The sequence below is a fragment of the Colletotrichum graminicola genome (assembly GCF_000149035.1).
Source record: "Colletotrichum graminicola M1.001 genomic scaffold supercont1.15, whole genome shotgun sequence".
In the NCBI taxonomy this organism is placed as follows: domain Eukaryota; kingdom Fungi; phylum Ascomycota; class Sordariomycetes; order Glomerellales; family Glomerellaceae; genus Colletotrichum; species Colletotrichum graminicola.
In genome coordinates, this window is record NW_007361019.1 from 154,975 (window position 1) to 176,170 (window position 21,196).

Consider the following 21,196-nt stretch of genomic DNA (forward strand, 5'->3'; position numbering starts at 1 on the left):
CCGGCGCGTGTCGACTCGCATGTTCCCGCCCGCGGCTCACCACTAAATTTTCCCATGCGTCAGGAGGTTCCGGGCCCTTAGACACATGGCTGCAATCTTCGGGTGATCCACGAACATCCGTTCCTCCGCCCAGATTGGGGTGTGCTGAATCGGAGGGGGGACGACATTGCGTCTCGTGGAACCCGGCAACGTTGCTGCGGCCCCGGACAAAGCCTTTTAACACATTGCGTCTTGTATCAAGCTGTTTGTTCTGCTGTACTACCAGGTTACAAGCCAGAGTAGGTGTCGCAAAGGCCGAGAAGGTACAGTACAACTGACGGACGCTGCGTGTGTCGCGAAAACCAACGCCACGCCCTACTCCTACGCATGCAATCGTGGCTCCATGTTTGCCGCCAGACAAGACTGTGCCCCGAGGTTGCTGGTGGTAGGATTTGCCTACATGTATGTTTTTTTCCCTTGGTTTTTGTTTCCCCCCACCAGATATTGGGAGCAAGTTGCTCGCAATTAGTCCCGTTCCATCCCATCGCATCCAAGGCATCCATCCCACAGGCAATTCCCTACCGCTCCGTCACAATTGGTGTGGTCGGCGAGTCGAGGTAAAAGTCGGTCGGCATACCCTGTCCGATGAAGGCGATGCGACGTTGGAGTTGTGTGACGGTGTGACCTGCTGCATGACACAACGGCGGGGTTGGAGGACGGCAGGACAGGCAGATGGGACGGGCGGGAACTCCCAGAGCGGTGCCATGTGCTACCTAGCTGGTGGTCAACCATGCACCATGTCGGCCCCAGCCCCAAGTGCGTGTCAACGGTTTTGGCGTTTGCGTCTTGGACTCGTGGATTAGCCGGCTGACTTGGATGGCCAACGATGCACCCACTACTATCTGCTGTGGACACAATGAGCGGTCGTGTCCAGATTCTCATTTCGCCAGTCAGGCGACAAGGCATCGCATCATGCCCAAGTTCGAAGAGAAGAGAAAAGTACTCGGAAAAGGGGAGGAAGAAAAAGAAACAAAAAAAGGAAGAAGACAAAAACCAAGGAAGGGGGCCAATGCTGCGGCCTACCTCCGGAAGAAGCAACAAGGCAAGTGCGCGCCTGGGCCCGGATCGGGTTGGGAATGCACCTGCCCACTCTTCCGTCCGTCCTTGCCTTCCGCCTGAAATCTGGAATCTGGAATCTGGAATTCTACTGTATTACATGGTAAGACGGGCCAGTCGGCAGCGCTGCAAGGTACCTAACCTACATGGGTAGCAGGTATGTAATAGTAGGTAGTTTGTCGGGCTGCCTTTTGCTTCGCTCCGGAGCTGGCCGCGTCCAAGGTGACTGGGTGGACCTTTTGCCTTGATGGTTTAGTCCTGTTTTGTCGCTTTGTCTTTGGTGATTTCTTGGGCCAAGTATCTCCCTTCTCTTACATTATCGCGGTTCAACCCATCCACTCACTTGGATTCTCCATATCCCAACCTTCCTCGTCCCTGCTGTCCACCATGTCGCGGCCCTGTATCAACGTTTGTTCCAGCCCTCAAGGCAACCCTTCTTCCCCCCCAAACAAGGCCCAGCCCTGTATTGCACTAGAGTTCTCTTTTCCCCCCATCTCTATGATCCGGCACAACCAACCGTTTCCCCCCCTTCCCTCTCCACCATCCAGCCTAAGGCAAATAACAACCAATGTTCTTCAGTGCCCCTCATTTTTCTCTGTCGCCTCCGCCGGTCTGCCCCTCCGGCAAGGGAAAGAAAGAAAGAAAAAAACCGCAAACTCCCACGCGGCCTTGATGCCCCCCCCCTCAAGCCTCACCTGGGCCGACTGAAGCAGCCCGGTACTGCCGATGATTGGATGCCGGTCATTTACCCCATCTAGAACTCGGCTGTGATAAGTGACGAGTTGTTTGTGTGAAGCCACCATCCTTGACTCTACGTGTACACTGGCTCATATTCTATTGTCGCGCTACGCCGTGACCAGGGTGACTTCCGCTCGCCGCAGGAGCAAATCGGCGCACATACTCTCGATTTTGACCATCCTAAGGACCCATGACCTCAACCATGACGGGGAAAAGACCAGGAATGTCCAGAACGGCCCTGGCACCCCATATCGGCGGCAAAACCCAGCCAGTACGGGCGCACTACGAAGACGCTATCCGCCGACGGTTGAACCGGCTATCCCTTGCACTGTCCAACGAGTCCAATGCCACGCCTCGTACGCATTCCACCGCCGCAATGCCAGTGGCGCATATTCGTTCGAGCCCGTCACCTACGGCGTCGACTTGTCCTGACACGAACCGAGCTGATGGAACGCCGACTAGCCGTCCGCCAACTACCGGTCGGTCGACCCGCTAAATACGGTCTGATGTAAAAAAGCCTTTGCTGTCATGACGGAAAGGCCACAAGATGTCATTCAGCAGCCCAGCAGCCCACCCCTCCCCCGACATGCATTGCCTAGTCGTCTCATCTGCACGCAACCAAAGCACGCTAGCCAGCGACCAACAGAGCCACCAGGCCAGTTGCCGTTCATCAGCCAGCCTGCCAACAGATCTGCGACGATCAGTTGCAGATGAGCACACTTTGGAGAGCGTTGAACGTACGTACCCGAGTGCACAGCACGCGAAACACAACACCCGCCCGTGCCGCTCCTTCCACTCCCCCTCCCGCCACGAATCGAAGCTTTCCTCGGCATCAATTTACAATAGCTTCGGAGGCGAAAGGTCCCCCGTCACCTGGGGTGGCAGCCGCACCCTTTGCCCGACAACGAGAAAAGGCTGCGACCCGCAATTGATACGACAGCACGCTTTCCCTCGGGTCACAGCTCGATGGGTGGTGTGATGGAGGGCGATGCACGCCGTCGACTCGACAGATGCTAGTGAAGCACCGTCTTTGTTCTCTCGCTGCCCCCATCCACACCTACGGGTGATCACTCGACTGATGACCTCGCCCAGTGCGCACCCCATCCGCTGCTCAGAAAGACAGAAAGGGACGCCGATAAAGCCACCCCTCCCCTCCATTGGAACAGGGGGCGTCCACCCCCCTCCCCTCCTCCCTCCCCCTTGAATCCTGTCCCAGAGGCTTGTGCTGACAGCGCCGTCGGGCCATGGGCCACTAAAGCAGACCCAATCGCCTGTCAGGCTTTCTTTTTCCGTCCTTAGCGGTCCATCCTGGCGGGAGGGGCTACCCCCAGGCCCTCCAGGCTAATGGATTTCTCTTGGGTGTTTGTCAGTACCCGCAAGTCGTCTCGTACCCGGTACATTGCAGTACTTCGTACCGACTTCATGGGTCAGGCAGAGACAGCCACGCCCCGCCCGTCCACCCCCCTCCTTCCCATTCCCTCCCCTCCGTTCTCCCCTTTGTCTCGCGAAGCTTGGGGGGCGCACATTTGGAGCAAAACAGCCTTGTAGTAAATCGCCAGCTATCAGATCTATCATATGTGTTTGGTACCTCGAGGCCCCCCTTCCCCCGTTTCGGATCATCTCATGATGAGCAGCCAGTCTTCAAGGACGGTTGCGACGGCGTATCGGCAGGGGACCGGCCCCAAGGATGAGCGGACAAGGTGGGGCTCATATTTCCTGACCCCCCCCCCCCCCCCCTGGAGACGGGCTAAAGCAAAAGGACCAGGGGGCTTGCGCAAGGACCGGGGACTGCCGACCATGCAACACCGCGCCGCCCGCTCCCTAAAGGATACTCCCGTTTCTGCCGTTTCGTCGTACATATCCCGCATATCCATCTACTTCGCCTACACGGAGAGCCCTACCTACCTACTACACTATAATCCATCTCGCCGCGACATCGTCAAGATCACGTCTGTGCACCATCTCTAGACAGAACGTCCAATAGAGTAGAGTGCAAGCCGACGGACCAAGACGGCCTCGGCTAAGCTGCCCGTGCAGGTGATTCTAACCCGTTTTGATGTCAGCTGCAGCGTCATACCATTTAATGTGGTGCGGGACCTGGTCATTGAAAACGTATAGTGCGTTAATCTAGTGTACTCCTTACATGGCACAACACTCAGCCTGACCGCTCAAAATTGGCCGACCGCTTAAGGCCAGAAAACCAAGAGTTTCCCTGTCCTCCAATCCAACCGCGTCTCCACCACTTCTACTACCTACTCTCATGGCCTTGCCCTACTCAAGTTATTTCGGGGATGGTTTCCCCAATGGAACCACCATCGTAGGTCGTGAGCGACAGCTCCTGCATCGAGACATGGGTTTTGTGCAGCTTGGTGCTGTCTGGTTCCTAATACGGGCGTTCCATCGGGTAGCCCATGCAACCCCGGCCATAGTCTACCACCTCTGGGTGGTTAGTGCTAGGATTCCTTTTGATGGACGGGGCCGGGGGGGGTTCCCCCCTTTTCTTCTACTTCTTTCCTCCCCCGCCCCTATCCCTATGGACCGGCGTATCTCTAAGTGTCTTGTTACATCAATTCAACACGGTTCGCAACGCATCCCTTGAGTTCAAAATTGGCTGTATTTCACTGTCTGCTACGGCATGCCTACAGACGGACGGAGCTCCCTTTTCATGCTTGTGCTTGTGCTTGTGCCCGGAAATTTTTATAGGAGCTGTGGAGAGTACTGCAAAATGCCTTTCGACGGGTGTTCTCCCTAGAGTAATCCCAAAGACAGGGAGGATGTTGGCGACGATACCACCTGGGTGACAAAAAATATGGCCGGTTACCATGTGGTAATGGTAAGGAAAAACGGCCATCTATTTTGTCATCCTGGTGGATGCGTCACGGTCATCAGGGAATGTTGTCTTACTCGGCTATTAGACCAGGACACCACGAGTACCAGCCAGTGCCTTTTGCGTCGTCGTATTCCTGCGGGAAGACTGAACGATTTGCTTTGGAGTTCCCGTCCCATCTCACACGGGCTTCGTACCGTACCAAGATGGCTGGTCAAAGTGGCTCTATAGTTCACCGGCTGTGGCATGGCCCTCGGACAGTGCTGGAAATGGGCCATCTCCTGCCGTACGAGTTGCTCGGGATGGACAGCCGCTTTGTTCATTCTGGTGGAAATGGACAATTTGAGGGATCGCAGGCGGTACAGGTGCATCAGCTGGGCTTTTTGAAGCTGAAGCTGCTAAGGAATGATGACTCTCTCCAGCTGAGGACTCTGCCATACAGTTTGAGTTGCAATCGTTTCTAAGAAAAGCTCCTCCTATTTTAGTATCAATTTAGTTTTCTCTCCCCCTCGAGGTTACACTCGCTCCTGTCCTGTTTCTCTCCAAGGTATCTTGGTCCCCCATCCTCTTTTGCATTTCCAGTCGGCGAAGAAACGCCACATTGTTCGCTGCGTAGTGTTACTCCAATCTGACATGTAATTGGCATGGCCCAGGGCATCACTGCGCTCCTCAAGACAAGGAACTAATCAGGGGTCCACTCAACTACAATTCAGTCAATCGGCGGCAAGGACTAATGTGTATCAATAAGTCTCTGTACTTCCAACTTCAGTTAGTCCCCAACGTTGCTTCCATCGGACTAGACCACAGACGATTGGCCGTTCCGTACATTGAAGCATAACTGAATACCCTAAGAAGGCGCATCGCTCCCTGCTAGGCCGGTTGACTAGATGGACGGGCGAGTCCAACAATGGGGCTGATGTTACCTGCATGCACTTGTGAGCTGCACACAGGACGCTGGCTGGCTGGCTGGCTAAGCCACGCTATCCGGGTGTGTATGCCCGGCAGCAGCCCACCGTGCAGGTAATGACGCTTGATTCCAAGCCGCCGAGAGGGTCAAGCTAGGGAAAATTGGCAGGGCGGCAAGAGCAGCTTGGTGATTGTCCGACAAAAAAGTAAGAAAGAGTCGTAACTGCAACCATCAAGTCGGATGGGGACAGAAACTTCCAATGACAAGGTTTCTAATTATCCATAGGCATCTAGCCGGTCCTCGAGGTTACCCTTAAGACCTTGTCTCGTTTGTCAAGGTTGGCCGCTGAACACGACACGGTCATCTTGGCCAACCGACCAACCAACCAAACAGCCAATGCAATACACCGGCTGCTACTACATGGCATCATTACAGCACCTTGTGTGCACCTGGAGCCACCGTCGCAACCTATCTTGATCGTCTTTCTCACTTTCTTTTTGCGTCTCACTCGCCGTACCGGTACCTCATAAGTAGCAATCGGAATCCAGGTTATCGGGGCTGCCCGCCAGACTAGGGAAAGAGGGCGGGCTTCCATTCGGCCCTTGCCATTGGACAGATCAAGGGTCATTGACTTTAGGGCGTCACGTGATGGAAAGCCTATGCAGGCAGCCGCTTCTGACCCGTCGTTCCCGCCAGATTCTCCATTTTTTACCTTGGATTCCCTTGCACCGCTCTCCACGGAGCGGGCCACGACCTACGCCCCCCCCCGTCTCCCCTTCCTTCCCCTTCCCCTTCACTCTCAATTTTACTTTCCCTTGCTGTAGTCACCATAACCACCCTCACCAGCTGCCCCCCCCCTTTCTTGCCCCCGAGTCTCCTGTCTTGCTCGCCCTACGTGTCAATCAAAAGGAAAGAAAAGCCCGCTTGACCGATCAAGGTTCGTTCGCCACTGCCTTTGGGATACTGACTGACCTTTCGATGGGAACAAGTATGGGTATTTTTCTTCTCCGAAAACACAAGAGCTCTACGTAATATTCTGCTTTGTCAATTGTGATTAGCAAGGCTATCCTCCTGGCCACTTACCTACTTAGACTTCGACAGCCACGAACGCCCAACTACTCTGCCCGATCCCTGCCCGGGCCTGCCTTGGTTTGGATCTGAGGGTACGGAGTACATTTGCGAATAATAGTGAGTCGGGCAAGAATTGGGGGCCAATGTGACCACCCCTTGCCGCCCTCCATCCATTGTCTGCTTTTTTGTTCCCACCCTCTTTCTCAAACTCTGCTCCTCAGCGAGTGCCGAGCCTTCAACGCTTGTTTTGGAATGGTATTGGCGAGTAGCCAACGTCGAAGACCAGTGGAAGCCAGGGAGGGCTCTCGAATCTGGTCGAGAACGAGGCCAACCCTGCGGTGAAATCAGAACGGTCTGCCTGGTGACTAAAATGAAAGTGGCCATGCCGAAATTATAGCGAACCGACAACCACGACGACTTGCTCATCCGTCACAACCTATGGACAGACGGACACCCACTCGAGTTATGCAAAGCATGAACCGAAAGGGACGCTTGTACCGGACGATACAAGCCGTTTCGTGTTTGCTGTTTTCTGTCGGCCAGGCTCTGCCTGATGGAATGAGCATGCAGCGCCCGTTGACAATATTTATCGGCAGGCGGGAGATGAAGTGACTTTCGGTCACGGTGTGCACCCTGCAAAGACGCACGGCTCGCAACGCCGCTACATTCGGCCAGCCGGGCAAACCTGGCAAACCTCGCCATCTCAAACAAGGAGGGAGATTGGTTGATGAGGCCGAGTCAAGCCTACATAGTATACGCGAAAATTGAAACGGAGTCACGAAAAAGGCTCCAGACAATGGACGTCAGACTGCTGCCGGCGAGATTCTGTCCATGCGTCGGCAGCGTGTCCTGGACGGCAACAACCATCCTTTGGTGCCCGACGCCAGTGTCTGTTCCCCGGTTTCTTATTCTACCCCGGCCAGTCTTAACAACCCTACGACGAAGAGCCTGTTTGGATGATACGCCTCGCTCAGTACACCTGGACCAACGGGACCGCTACGACGACATGGCCAATTTACCATTTGCGTCTGTCTCTGTATCCGTGGGTCTGGCCACATCAGCTGCCCTCCACGGGACCTCGACAGCATGCAGGCTAGAAGGGTGGCGGCCAGTGGAGTGGAAGACACCCGCAGCAGCCAGGGCAAGGAGTGGACGGGCAGCACATGGGCCAGGCCATAAGCCCAGGATCCATGCCGGATGGACGGTTGACGGTTGCTCAACAGACTTCCCGCCGTGCATTCATGGTCCGTCCCTTTGTCACTGTCCATCGTTCTCCAGGCCTGACGGCGGCGATTGACGATTACACTACGGCATACCATGGCTGATGCGCAGGCAAGACGTATCGTACTGATGCAACTTCACCACCAGGCAGGCTACGCGACTTCTCTAGTGAGACATTGCCACAAACCGGGCTAGCAACAGTCCGGCTAATCACGGTGTTCCGTTCATCCGAGGCATGATCAATTCTGGATTGATGCTCTGCGATCGACTTGAGCGTCGTTCACCTTGGGGAGGGAGCAACCGTGTTCAGAAAGACAAATTCACCTCCTCTCTGGGGTGGACTAAAGGCACGGTTGGTTGGATGGAGTGTCTGGGGAGACGTACTACCTATAGCAGCGTTCCAACTCTACCCTAGCACGCTACTGCAGGATACATTCCCTGTCCAGTGAAGGGAAGGAGTGTGCTGAGTGAGCGGCGCGCCTGGCAGTGGGCATATAGGATGGTGTGGAGAGGCAACTCAACTATGAGGACGACACGCACGGTCGCAACGCAGATGGCTAACCCAGACGGACAGACAAGGGGTGGGTGAGGCAGCAGAAGCACATACGAAGGCGCGGCAAAGCAGCGGTGAGCAGAAAATATAACCTCGTCGTACTGCTGCCACCGAAAGGCAAAGAGAAGACGACTCGGGCCCCGTTCGTACTCGACTCATCCTGTGTCCATTTGGTGCCCTCGCTGACGCATGTAGAATTATCTGACTGCAGATGAGCTTCGGGAAGGGAACAGGTTATACACCTCTGGGCAACTCGACTTCTGCTGATGCAGCTTGTGTCCCGAGACTCTTTCCTGTCGTGCGATACGAGCAGTTGTTGTTGTTGTTGGTCGGACAAACCAGCCGGAAATGACCTGTCAGATCTGACAGCCTGGGTCGCTGCAAGCCACGCGGCGGCGGTAGCGGCGTATTCAAGTCTGACACGAAGGCCAGGTATTATGTAGGGCGCTATTAGCCAGGCCATGCCGATGTACCTACATAGTAGAGGGATACCTCCCATGTTCTGCATCTTGGCCGACGACTATCCGACATGTCGAGCCAAGCAGCCGAAACGGCAAAAAGAAAACCTGGGCTCAAAGGTCGAAGAATTTTCTCTCGCCATGCGAGCGCCCAATTAGAGAAGAATGAGGGGTTTGCGTTTTCCCACCGCCGTTGCCGACACCTTGCAGCAAGATGCAGACCATGAAGAGGGGCGACGAGAAAATGACTGGCTCTCCATGCAGTCGCCATCCATCGGCAATGTACCATGTACAGTACTTTGGTCAAACTTTTGCGTTGCCCGGTCCCCAGGTAACCGAGCATCATCCATCGTCCACCCGATTCGGACCTCAGGCTGGGCTGGTCTGATGGCCCTCTTTCGGGCCACCTGCATGGCAGGTTGTACACGAGGGGGCAGTTAGAACCACTAACACGTCTCGACAATATTCGTGCAACTCCAACCGCGGCCGCTTGGACCCGTCACCGCCCGCATGGCGCTGCAGTCACAAGCTGCGGACCGATGCGGCCTGCAGCAGGATCGGCGTCGATCCGCTTGTTTTTACCACCAGACCTGTCCACGGCAGCTATCTGTCCAAGTCCGGGACCCCCCGTCAGCCCCGGTCACACCGTCATTCCTCCTCCGTTTCTCCCGGCTCTTATGCCTCCGCTTTGAGGGGAACAGGGAGGGAGATTCCCTTTGCTTTTTTCTCCCCCCCCCCCCCCTATCCTCATCGGAGGGGCCATCACCTTGCAGGCATGCATCTTGATGCTCGGGGTTACATGAGTACATCCACAGCGTGCTGCTAGTACCGGTCGACGAGCACCCCGTGTCTTTTGGATCCGTCTCACTTAATGCGCCAGCCAAGCGGGTCGATTTGTATCTCGCCGTGTGGGAAGGCAGGGTGCGGTGCGGCTATACGGGTACGGAGGCCATGTGTGCGTGCGTGCGTGTGAGGTGTCAGACGCTGCCGTTCAACTTGTTACGCTTGCAGTGGGGATCTCGGACGGCATCTACTCCCCTATTCTTGCCGGCCCCGCGGCTGTAACCTGATCTGGGCGCCGGGTGCGTCTTTGCATCCCACCCGGGGTCGGGTTCAGTGGGACACGCGCGCATACACGCACACACACGCATACACACACACACACACACACACACACACACACATACGCACGCACGCAGACGCCAGAAAGTTCAGGGTCCGCCATGGCATGGCCGCAAGCATCAGGCAAAATCGAGGCAGCCCCAGTGTGGCTCTCAAGAAGGGAGGGGGTGGAGGCAAAGAAGGCGGAAGACGAAGGAAGGACAGGAAAGGGGGGGGACAGAAGCTGGTTCCACCTAAGCAACCCCTTCCCCTTCAGACTGCAGGATGCGCTGACGAGTTTGGTACGGAGTACACGGGACAGATCTTTCCTTCGCTTACGCTGCACGTCCACGACACGGCGGTCTCCTGCGGCCTGCCCGAACTGGACGGGGAAACCCACACCGCACAGCCCCCGACATGCGCCACGCGAAAAACAGCTCATCGGTCTCAGACAGTAATGCTCACGTGATTTCTCATGTGTGACCTGGAACCGATTGTACCCCCGCTCCCGGACCGTGTGAGTCCCCGTTTATTTCGTTAGGGGAACAAGCCCGGAATATCAGATGCGAACCTAATTTCCTCTCTCTTGCTCTATCTTTCTGATCGCCGAGCTTTTAGTCTCTCCAGGCCGGACATTTTCTGCCCTTAATAAGTGACCGAAAACTCTCCGTGAGCAATCACAAAAGTAACGTCAAAGAAGGCTGGCTGTCGTATTTGGTAGGGGTCCTCGGCCATCGACAACTCCCGAGTTTCCAAGGAGAAGATTAGAAAATAAGAAGAAGAAATAACACCGGGGTAAGATCCATTTTCATGGTTTTGCTCTTTGTTGGTGTCGTTATTTTCTTTTCCCACTTTCCCCCGCCCACAAGGGACCCCAAACATTTCTTATTTTGCTCGTCCAATCCAATGGCGAGGATATCTGAAGAAGAAAAGACTCAAGGGTTGAACTGAACGCTAGAGGGGCAGAGACAGGATAACGAGTCCTCAACGAGAATCAGAATTTGTTCTTTTCCAGGAGGCCGAGGTGCCTCGCTCCACTCATTACCGATTCATAAGTTCGGCAAGACATAACACACCACTATGGCTGATACCGACACGGCCAGCGCCAACAAGGCCTATTTCAAGTGCGTAAACACACACACCCACATATTATCCATCCATCCACGAAAGGGGCAGGGGGGTTTCATGACTACTCAACCCAAGTTGAGTTACATCCGGTTTGTTCGCTTTCTGTTCCCCGGGTCCCTGCAGACCAACTCGGAACCCCCATCGCTTATCGTCAATGTACAAGTACTTTGATGGACTCGTTCTTGACTTTGAGAGATGCGGTCAGGCGAGATAGAGGCGTACAGGTGGAACGCGAATACGCCTTCAGTGCATATTTTACTGATTCCGGCTGGTGTAGGCCAATGGTATAAAGCCATCGGCCAGAATGAAGAGGAAGAAAAATATCAAGAACAACCCCCCCCCCCCCCCCTTATAAAAGTTTGAGATATAAAATCAACACAAGGGATAATGACAAAAGGCTGCGCTGACATGGGCATTATCCAGCAAACTCGCTGCCGAGTACGACGCCAGATATGAAAAAACAATGTTGCAGCTCGAGAGGGAGATTCGCAAGCGCAAGGACTTTATTGGCGCCGACTGGGTTGTCGACGAGGACGATGGTGGCGAAGGCGGCAGTGAGGACGAAGCTGCACAACTGCCGGCGTCGGACGGCAAGCGTGTGAGACTACTCGACTACGCCTGTGGAACTGGCCTGATATCGCGGGTGAGCTCTTTCCATGGTTTTGTTTTCCGGATTATTCTCCCTACAAGAAAGGAAATGTCTTTTCGGGCCGCTGATATTTGTTTCTTTTTTGCTTTTTCTCTCCTTTTTCTTCTCTTTTCTGCGGACGGGTGTTGTCCATTCAAGGCCTTCCAAAGCTGAAGTCCTTTGGTCATTTGTTTGTATGTTTGCCTGTTTCACACGCCGTGTAATCCTAACATGCGTTTTTGTACGACTACGCGATTCGCTATTTGTGGTTGCCATCAATTCTTCCTATCCTCCGCTTCCCCCATCAGTGTACACAACGCAGTGCATGACAGAGAGGTGAAAGGCAGATGGTATCTGTGACTGACAAACTATGATGGACACAGGCCCTTTCGCAGTTCACGACGCATTGTGTTGGCATTGATATCTCGGAGAACATGGTGGCAGTTTACAACGCCCGGGCCGAGAACCAGGTGAGCAACCGCAATGGAATGCCTCTCTAATCAGCCCGTTTTGCTTCTTCCTCTTTGATCTGTACGCGCAATATCCACACACAAGCACACACACTTGCACACGCATACGAACTCGAGAGGGGGAGAAAAGGAGAAGAGGGAGAAGAAGAGGAAAAGATGGGGAGGCCCTATGTGGTAGAGATCATCACCATTATTTCAACTCTGTCCATGAATCTGAGCGGTGAAGGAATTCACCCCCAGAAACATGAGCGAGAGCAGGCCATTTGCACAGACAATTGGTGGGGGGTGGCGACAGCGTGGGAAAGGGGGTGTTGCGGTTCAGAAGTCTGACCGTCTGAAATCTACTCCTCACACCTCACGTTGGTCTCATCTCAGCCCTGCTGACCTTGTCCCTCCCCCGCGCCTCGAGAATGATGCGGACAAACTTCTTCGCGCCTCCCCGCCATCTCACCATCTCATCTCATCTAACATGCTGGCTCGGTCCCGGACCCCCTCCCACCTCCCCTCCTTCTCGGCCTTGGCCGACGGGGCCACGGCGCGCACGGTAAGGCATCAGGTGGCCAAACCCCAGAGGAAACTCTGCGCAAGTTTGGGAATGGAAGAAAAAGGGACAAGGGGTGAGGGGTGAGGGGGGGTCACGCACGGAAAGCTCGGCTGACTGACACCATTTGTTCCTCGTGCAACCCAGGGCCTGCGCACCGACGAGATGCACGCTTACCAAGGCGACCTCACGGACCCGTCCGATCCGGACCCGGCGGCTTTCTCCGCCTCTTTCGACCCGAATGGCCGGTTCCGCGACTTCGACGTGGCCGGCGTCGGCCTCGGGTTCCACCACTTCTCGGACCCGGAGCTCTCGGCGCGCCGCATCGTTGAGCGGCTGCGACACGGCGGCGTGTTCTTCATCCTCGATTTTCTGCCGCACTGGGCCGTGGATGCTGCGCTGCCGGCGGCTAGCACGGTCATGCACCACGGCTTCTCGGAGGAGAGGATGCGAGCCGTTTTTGAGCAGGCCGGCGCGGGCAAGGACTTCGCCTTGGAGGAGCTCGGGAGCGGCATCGTTCTTGGGGGGCATAGGCATAGCGAAGGGGATGGACACGGTCATGGGCACACGCGTGATGACGGACACGGACACGGACACGGGCATGGTCGTGGAGAGCGAGAGATGGGGAGGAAGAGGCGGGTATTCCTCGCGCGGGGAACCAAGGTATAAAATTTCAGCCATACGTAGCCGTTCTACGAGGAATCGGTCCCTAGACTATACTATACCAGCCTACGACGCACCGGCAGCCCGACGTGCGTGGGAGTGGATTACGCGTTGGTTTTCCCATTCCGGATCTTCACCGTTGTACCAGACGTGCCTCTTTTGCCTCCTTGACCTGCTGCTCCTTCTCGATGATATCAACAGCGAAAGCGCCTCCCAGCAGAATCGCGGGCTCCTCAATGTTGCGATGTTCGTAGCTGTATCGTACAACGTCAGCCTCGCTTCGCACTTCACGGCATATAACGGCTGCTAGAATGTCCGTAGGACCGACGGCTGTGGTTGAGCTTCTAGCAGGCTTAACTCACCTCAGAGTACCGACACCGCCAGCTTCGAGCAGAAATGCCGGACCGTCCTGGAGCGTCTTGCCGGCCCAGCGCATGGCGAAGGCGCGGAGGATGTGGCCGTGGGCGACGATGAGAACGTCACCATTGGGCGCGTCCTTGTCGCCAATGACGGGCTTGTGCCACCTTTGACGGATGTCTTCTATCAAGCGGTCAAGACGTTCAGTGACGTTTTGGGGACTCCTACAGGAGTGTCAGCGCCGATCTCTCTAAATGGTTCAACCAACTCCGGATAAGCTTCTCTTGGCGTTATCATGTCGGTATGCACAAAGTCATCGAGGTTGTGTTGCATATTGTCGTCCCTCCGAGAACCTCAAGTAACAAATCGATAGCCAGCATTATGGAAGTGGCGCCCGCGTAGATTGCACGGTGAAAGAGAAGAAAGAGAGTAAAATAAAGGAAACCGGTTAGAGAAATACTCACTCTCCGCCGGGACAGCCATCGCGCCAGATATCCCAGTTTTCCCCCAGGCCCTGCTCCTTGCGGATGCGGCGAATTTCCGGGGACGTAATGCCCTCGTAATCGCCATAATCCCATTCGCGGATGTCCTCGGTGACCTCGACGCGGGCGTTGCAGTGAGGCCCGTTGCCGTCGATAGCACCATGGCACTTCCAGGGGAGCTCGTCGCTGATGCCGAGGTTCAAGAGCTCAAAGGTGCGCTGGGCACGCCTGCGAGGGGAGACGTAGCTGACTTGTAGTTAGCTGATGTTCGTCATGTGTGGTTGCGTGCCTCGAGTGGAGAATGAACAATGATGTGGCCCGTCAAATCATTTGGAAGAGTCTGGAGTCGAAGTGTGGCACAGAATGTTATCGGGGTCGAACACAGACGTACATGTGAGAGATCCTCTTGGGCACAATAAGGCGGTCGCTACCCACGAGAGCGCGGCCGGTGGCACGCACACGGCTTTCGCCATTTGCCGTCAGGGGGATGTCGGTGCTACCGGTGTGGCGACCATTGAGGGACCACTCCGTCTCGCCGTGGCGGATGATGAAGACGCGAGGAGTTGTCATGCCGGGCGGTCAATGCTATTCAAAGTCTGCTGGTTTCGAAATTGGATATGGAATGGTCATGGGAGGGGGGGCGAGAGGCGATCTATTGGGGGGTGCGAGAATACCGAGTTAGTTTATGCCACTCCTTCTTTTTGTTTCTCTTTTCTTGCAGTGGCTACCAGCTTGACAAATGTGCATGTACAGGTAGGTAATGCCCGAGACACTTTTATATAGTGGCAAAGTTTGTGAGATGATGGGCAGTGAGTGGACGGGAGAAAGTTGGGACGATAACGACAACGGCAACGACGACGATGGATGACGTTTCCGACGAGCGATTTGGCTTTGTGCATGTCATCTGTCCCGCTCTTCCCGCCTTTCCGCTCCATCTCAGCTCCGCACTCGTGGAAAGATGGACGATGGATGTTCAGCACCGAAACTTTGACGCTGCCAGAGCCAACTTTGACTGATGAAGCTGATGGTCCTAGCCCTTCACCCCAGCGGTATGGTAGGTACTTTGGTATATAGGCCAAGCCTATGTATGCGGGGGAGGCAGTGCTGCAATCTTTTCTGTTTTTCCCGCCCGTCTGCCATTGTTTCTCTGATCTTCCTCTGCACCACAAAATGACAAGCCTTGTGGCACCCCCCTGCCCTGCATCGCATCTCTCTATGCTGGGTCCGAGTACTCCGAGGACGAGATGAGATCTTGCCCCCACATGTCTCGCGTCCACTAGGTATGACCGCTGACATCGGCTTCTGTGACATTTGTCTGGTTTGAAGCAGTCTAAACCAGGATTAGGTAGACGGAAAACAAGGAGGAAAATGGGGAGTGCACGGATAGTAGCCAGAGATGGAGAGAGAGAGAAGGTAGGGGTCCTCAGTCGCGTGCCGTGAATTGCGTTTCAGGAGAACTGCGAGACGGGCAGGGGGAAGAGGGTCGGCGCAAACCCCATGCACGCCTGTTTATATTTAGGCTGTAGCTGATGTGGTTGTCTTTTTGTTTTACACGGCAATTAATGCCGAGCAAGATCAAGAAAGCCTGGTTGCTGAATTCGATGCAAAGCAAGAACAGAAAGAAGATGGGCGATGAATGCAAAGACATATAATGCAAGTGATGGCAATAGGAAGTACGGGTGAGTGGGGGGAGGGGGGGAGGGGAGCGATGAGATACTCTCACGAAGGCTGTTTCAACGAACGCACCAGAAAGAGGTGGGAATGGAGGAGCCTGCTGACAAGACGAAAAGGGCAGTTGGGTCTTTTTACCTTCTTATCTCTGTCGGGTTCCCGCTCACTTGCTCCGGGGCTTGGGTGGTACTAGGAAAATGTTGCAAAAAAAAAAAAAATCAAAAAAAATCCGCCGATTTCTCCGTCTTTCTTCCACGCCTGGTTTGGATTGAAAATACAACCAACATTTCGGAGATGGGGAAACGGGCTCTTCTTATTGCCATCAGCTCTATTGCTCCAATACCTCGTTTTTTTAAACAAGAAAACCCCGCAACATCAACCATGGCTCTAGGCCAAGACGCCATGCCAGGCCCAGCACTGGCAGGCCGATTACTAAGAGCCCTGGGGCTCCCTCTCCACCAGCGGGGCAACCACTACTCCTACCACGGCGTTTCCGATTCCGGCCCAGACGCGATTGCGCTGGAACTTGCTCCTTGGCCTTCCTCGCCCGTCGTAACAGAGCTAACGACGCCGACCTCGATTGCAACTACGACCACGACAGACGGCAGTACCACTTACGACCTCGATTCTTGCGAGTGCGATTTGCCACAGGCAACCGGGAGACGCTGCTATAACCGATCATCCTTGGGTAACTTGCAGGGCCATACGCGGGCCAATTCTCTCGACTCGACGACAACTTCTTCTTCTACCACTTCTTCGGCTTCATCTTTGTCGCCCACGCCAAGCTCTCGGTGGGAGAAACCCGGCCATCGCGAGCCGACGACAGCAGATCGGAAAGCTAAATACATCGAAGCCAGGAGGAGGAAGGAATCGACCGAGCTGTGGAGACAATACTGGTAACCCCCTTTGGTTAGCCAACTTGGTTTACGGCGGGAGGAAGAAAAGACATCTGTCCCACGCACACACGGCGGAATGAGCGGCTTCACAAAGTTCCGCGCCGGCCTTACGGCCACGGGCTGCGCCGCCATCATATTTACCGGCGCCACTTACGGCGCCGGCCTCAAGACCCAGAAGGAATGGAAAGAGGTAAGTCGCATAACCGCCCACTGTCTATATTTTTATTTATTTTCCTTTTGCTTTATTCCTAAGCTCAATTCGGAGACGTTGACATTGCACGCTCAGGAAAGAAAAAGCTTCTGGGAGTCTCCGTACGACGAGCAAATTTCCCTTCTTGAGGGTCAGCGCGGCCGCCTGGTTACGGAACGCCGTAATTGGGAGAGGAAGCTCACGTACTTGGAGGAGAGGATAAAGGAGAGGGAGCCGAAGAAGCCCGAGAGCTGACGAAAAAGGGACCATCCGTCCGCTCGGGTTACGTCGGGCCGTATCCATGACTACGAAGCGGACGTTGTCGACACCCGTAACTCTCCATACGTTGCTGACCTGATTTGCGAGTGCAAATGGCCGCCGCTGTTCAAGCGAAGCCTCACCCAGGCATGTGTGCTAGAACACTGCCATGAAGCTAGCTATTAGCAGCTCCTCATCTGACATCCCGCCATCTTGCATCACGGGTGCATCATAAATGCCACATCAAAAGCTGATGTACACCATTGTAATCATAGTTATAGCAATTACCGCATGTGTAATGAACTGCAGCCATCACATTCATCATTCGTCTGTCTATGCCCTAGTGCTTTATCCTTGTTTCAATGGCTTGTTTTGAATGCCTCCCATAACCTCGTTACCGCTCGAAAACGCCAAGTAGATGCTCCCAACAGCCTTTGCCAGCTGGGACCTTTACTCGGTCTTGCCGTCATTATCAATCGTCGGAAGGGGGATGGCCCGGTAGAGACAGATGAGCGCGGAGTGCGACTCGCCACCACCCGCCAGAGCATCGATCTTGTCAGGGGTAACCTCTGACACCTTGTCGTCATTGAACCACCACCAGTTGCCGTCCTCCTCGCCCTTCTTACCGGTCTTGGGATCGATAGGGGCAGTCTTCTTGACGTAGGCAGTGTAGTGGCCGCTGTCGGCACTCGCTCCTTGGTGAGTGACGACGCCTCGCAGCTCGTAGATTCCGGACTGGTTGGCGCCTTCGTCCCTGGCTAGGTCCTGGTTGAGCAGTGCATATAGCTCCTTCTTGGCGGTGATTAAGGCCGCGTCCTTCTCGGCCTCGACCTCTGCGTCGGTCTTGAATGTCTCGGTCATCTCGGTGTCGGCATCGGAAGTCGTGGCAGCGGGCTTTCCAGATCTCTCCGCCTTCTTCTCGTTGGCCTTCTCCAGAGCCGTCTTGCCCTCGGGGCCGCCGGAGGCTCCAGCGATGTCACCTCGGTCAACAGGATTGGTCTTACGCCTCTTCCTGGCCCGCTCAATGTCCTCCTCGTCCTTGCGAATTTCTCGTACCTTGTCACGCACAGGGACGAGAGCCCTCTTCAGCTCATCGGTGCAGAACTCAACGACATCAAGTTCATGGGGGAAAGTAACCTTGCGCATAATCTTGGCCTTTTTCTGCACCTCACGCTTCCAGAAGAACCGAACGAAGTGAACAGTGAGGTATTTGGGAAGCCGTGAGATGAGGGACTTCTTCGTGTAGGTCGTATCTCTGTCAAGGACTGCAGACTTCTTCTCCAGCTTCTCCGTCAAAGCTGCCAAGATACCATCGCGCAGGTGGTTGACGGATGCGTCAATATGGCAGTTGAGCTTGAGGAAGGTCTCGCTTGACTTGACCGGTTCCTCGCCGCCGTCTCTAGCGGCTTGCTCGTCAACCTCGAGTGTGGACTGGAGCTCTCCAGACATATATCTATCGATAAAAGAGGAGCCTTCCGACTCGGAAAGTTTCTGCTTCAACTGAGAGATAATCTGAGACCAAGCCTCCTCGGCATCTTGCTGGGCGTATCCAGCTCCAGTCTTGGACTTCTCGGCAAACTGTGGGTAGACCATGCGTAGAGTGCTCAAGAAGGTGATCGGGGGTATGCTGCCCTGGGTCTCCGACATATTCTTGTACAGATCCGTGAGCTGGGTGGCAATATCAGTCGAGGTAAGACCGAAACTGCTGCCGGCACCGCCACTGCCTGACTTGTATGTGGTGAGAGCACCTTGGAGCTCGGGGATCGATCGAAGGGTTTGGAGGGTCGAATTGAGGTAACAGGTGTTGCCTAGGTTAGTGAGACCGGCGGGGGTGGCACCCTCTTGCTGGGCAGCTTCTGCTTCGGTCATGTCCTCGACGAACTTGATCGCTTCCTTGGGGCGGGCGAGATCTGCGTTCTCTCCGGATGGCTTGCCCATCATCATGAGTGTGGCGCCGGCCTTGAGGCCAAACTTGGACATTTCATCATCGTCCTTGACCTGCTTGCCTTTAACGAGGATCTTCTGTCGCTCAGGCTCGACACCCGTCAAGCTGTAGAGTTGGTACTTGAAGGTTTCGCCGTTGGAGGAAGTGTCGATTTCGACCTGGTACTTGGTGCCTTGATGGCTAACGTTGACTGCCGCTAAAGTCAGGAAATAGTTGAAAATCCGATGACTTGTTGAAGTTGCTCACCTGGTATTGATGCCATCGTGTTGTTGCAATGCTATCGAACTTGTTGCAGGGAGGAACGATGTGTGCAGTTTAATGAACAAAAGACCAAGTGCAAGACAAGGTCAAGAAGAAGTTTGTTGAAGGCACCAAGCGGTTTGCGTCAGTACAGATATCTTTGCGGGTGGGCAGTAGTAGTACAAGGCAGCACACAGATTGTTAGCGGGGAAGCGGTGTACCTGCAGGTCCGTTTCAGCTGCCGATTCGCTTATTGCGATATCCCCTTGCCCCTGTTCCTCTTGCTGCATCTGCTACCCCTTCGACAATCTTCCAAGCTTTCGAAAGGAGGAGCGTCTTGGTCATCAACGCAACTTTCCTCACTTAAATACTTCACTTTCTGACTGTATCTGATAGCTTCCAAGCGCCCCACCGTGCTTCTAGCTTAGAAGAACCGATTAGTCATCGATCTAAGCCCTCAGGGAGAGCCGACGGAGATATGCATATATAGGGTACAGGCGGGGTATCGCCACTTGGAAGCTTACCTGTGAGTCACGTGAGATAGCTATCAGGTACAGCTGATTCAGCAAGGAACGGTGACAGCTACGCACGAAGTGGAGCTGCGGCGGTGCTATCCGCCCCACTACGAAACGTCAGGCTTCCTGCTGAGCCGACCTGTCGAACCCCGCGACCAACACCCAACTCTAACCTCTCAGCATTTCAAAGGTTGGACGCGGCCACGTCCTGCCATCATGGTCAGTACATCATTCACAATTGCATTCGGGTTTTATGTGCTAACTTTACCAACACAGTCTCAGTCCCTTCGACCCTACCTTCAGGCCGTTCGGAGCAGTCTGACGGCCGCCCTGACTCTTTCCAACTTCGCTTCCCAAACCGCCGAACGACACAATGTCCCAGAGATCGAGGCGCAGACTTCCCCTGAGGTTCTTCTGACCCCCTTGACCATTGCCCGAAACGAGAACGAGCGAGTCCTGATCGAGCCGAGCATCAATTCCGTGCGCATATCCATCAAGATCAAGCAGGCCGACGAGATCGAGCACATCCTGGTCCACAAGTTCACCCGGTTCCTGACACAGCGAGCCGAGTCTTTCTTCATCCTGCGGAGGAAGCCCATCAAGGTATGTGGGATACCCGAATGCTCCCTGGCCGAGCTTGCGGAAAGAGCAATGCCACGCCACACGCACGGCTTCTACACATGGAACCAAGTCGCTAACTAGGCTTGCTAGGGATATGATATTTCTTTCCTGATTACCAACTTTCATACGGAGGAGATGTTGAAGCACAAGCTGGTAGACTTCATCATTCAGTTCATGGAAGAGGTTGATAAGGAGATTTCAGAGATGAAGCTCTTTGTGCGTGCCCCTGAACCCTCTGGAGGTACCAGCACTGTTGCTGACATCTTGCAGTTGAACGCCAGAGCTAGATTCGTTGCTGAATCTTTCCTGACTCCAGTAAGTGCTTCCTGCCAAGCTGCGTCGTCTTTAGGTCATTAACCACCTCTATAGTTCGATTAAAATACCCAACAGCAAGCGTTATATAAGCTAGGAGGTCGAATTTGAGCACTTCAAGGACGAGTTCTTGTAAGTGGGTTGACCTAGATGCTCGGTCACGTTGAAGTACTGGGCCTAGATCATGAACTGGAGTTCGATGTTGGCTCGAGCGCAGCCGGAATGCCGGGATCCACAACGGTTCCGAATTTGATAGTGGTCCGCAAATCCGGGGCTGGGTGGGAACGACAACATGGAACCTCATACTT

The 21,196-nt window shown here is 54.7% G+C and overlaps 5 protein-coding genes across 5 annotated transcripts; 3 read left to right on the top strand and 2 right to left on the bottom strand.

Moving 5' to 3' along the window:
* Positions 1-11,051: 11,051 nt before the first annotated feature.
* GLRG_04620 (methyltransferase domain-containing protein) lies at positions 11,052-13,407 on the top strand (the record flags this gene model as incomplete). Its single annotated transcript, XM_008095305.1, has 4 exons — positions 11,052-11,095; positions 11,523-11,742; positions 12,111-12,197; positions 12,886-13,407. 4 exons carry the CDS (start codon positions 11,052-11,054, stop codon positions 13,405-13,407), a joined length of 873 nt encoding a protein of 290 aa, XP_008093496.1.
* Positions 13,408-13,534: 127 nt separating this feature from the next.
* GLRG_04621 (phosphoglycerate mutase) lies at positions 13,535-14,810 on the bottom strand (the record flags this gene model as incomplete). The annotated part of the gene is made up of 4 exons (XM_008095306.1): positions 13,535-13,655; positions 13,764-13,982; positions 14,223-14,486; positions 14,632-14,810. 4 exons carry the CDS (start codon positions 14,808-14,810, stop codon positions 13,535-13,537), a joined length of 783 nt encoding a protein of 260 aa, XP_008093497.1.
* A 2,073-nt stretch (positions 14,811-16,883) lies between these two features.
* Positions 16,884-17,252, top strand: GLRG_04622 (uncharacterized protein; the record flags this gene model as incomplete). The annotated part of the gene is made up of 2 exons (XM_008095307.1): positions 16,884-16,997; positions 17,094-17,252. 2 exons carry the CDS (start codon positions 16,884-16,886, stop codon positions 17,250-17,252), a joined length of 273 nt encoding a protein of 90 aa, XP_008093498.1.
* Positions 17,253-17,705: 453 nt separating this feature from the next.
* Positions 17,706-19,462, bottom strand: GLRG_04623 (ubiquitin carboxyl-terminal hydrolase; the record flags this gene model as incomplete). The annotated part of the gene is made up of 2 exons (XM_008095308.1): positions 17,706-19,390; positions 19,447-19,462. The coding sequence occupies 2 exons, from the start codon at positions 19,460-19,462 to the stop codon at positions 17,706-17,708; spliced, it is 1,701 nt and encodes a 566-aa protein (XP_008093499.1).
* Positions 19,463-20,171: 709 nt separating this feature from the next.
* Positions 20,172-20,954, top strand: GLRG_04624 (ARP2/3 complex 20 kDa subunit; the record flags this gene model as incomplete). Its single annotated transcript, XM_008095309.1, has 5 exons — positions 20,172-20,174; positions 20,232-20,558; positions 20,667-20,792; positions 20,847-20,891; positions 20,946-20,954. The coding sequence occupies 5 exons, from the start codon at positions 20,172-20,174 to the stop codon at positions 20,952-20,954; spliced, it is 510 nt and encodes a 169-aa protein (XP_008093500.1).
* Positions 20,955-21,196: the final 242 nt, after the last annotated feature.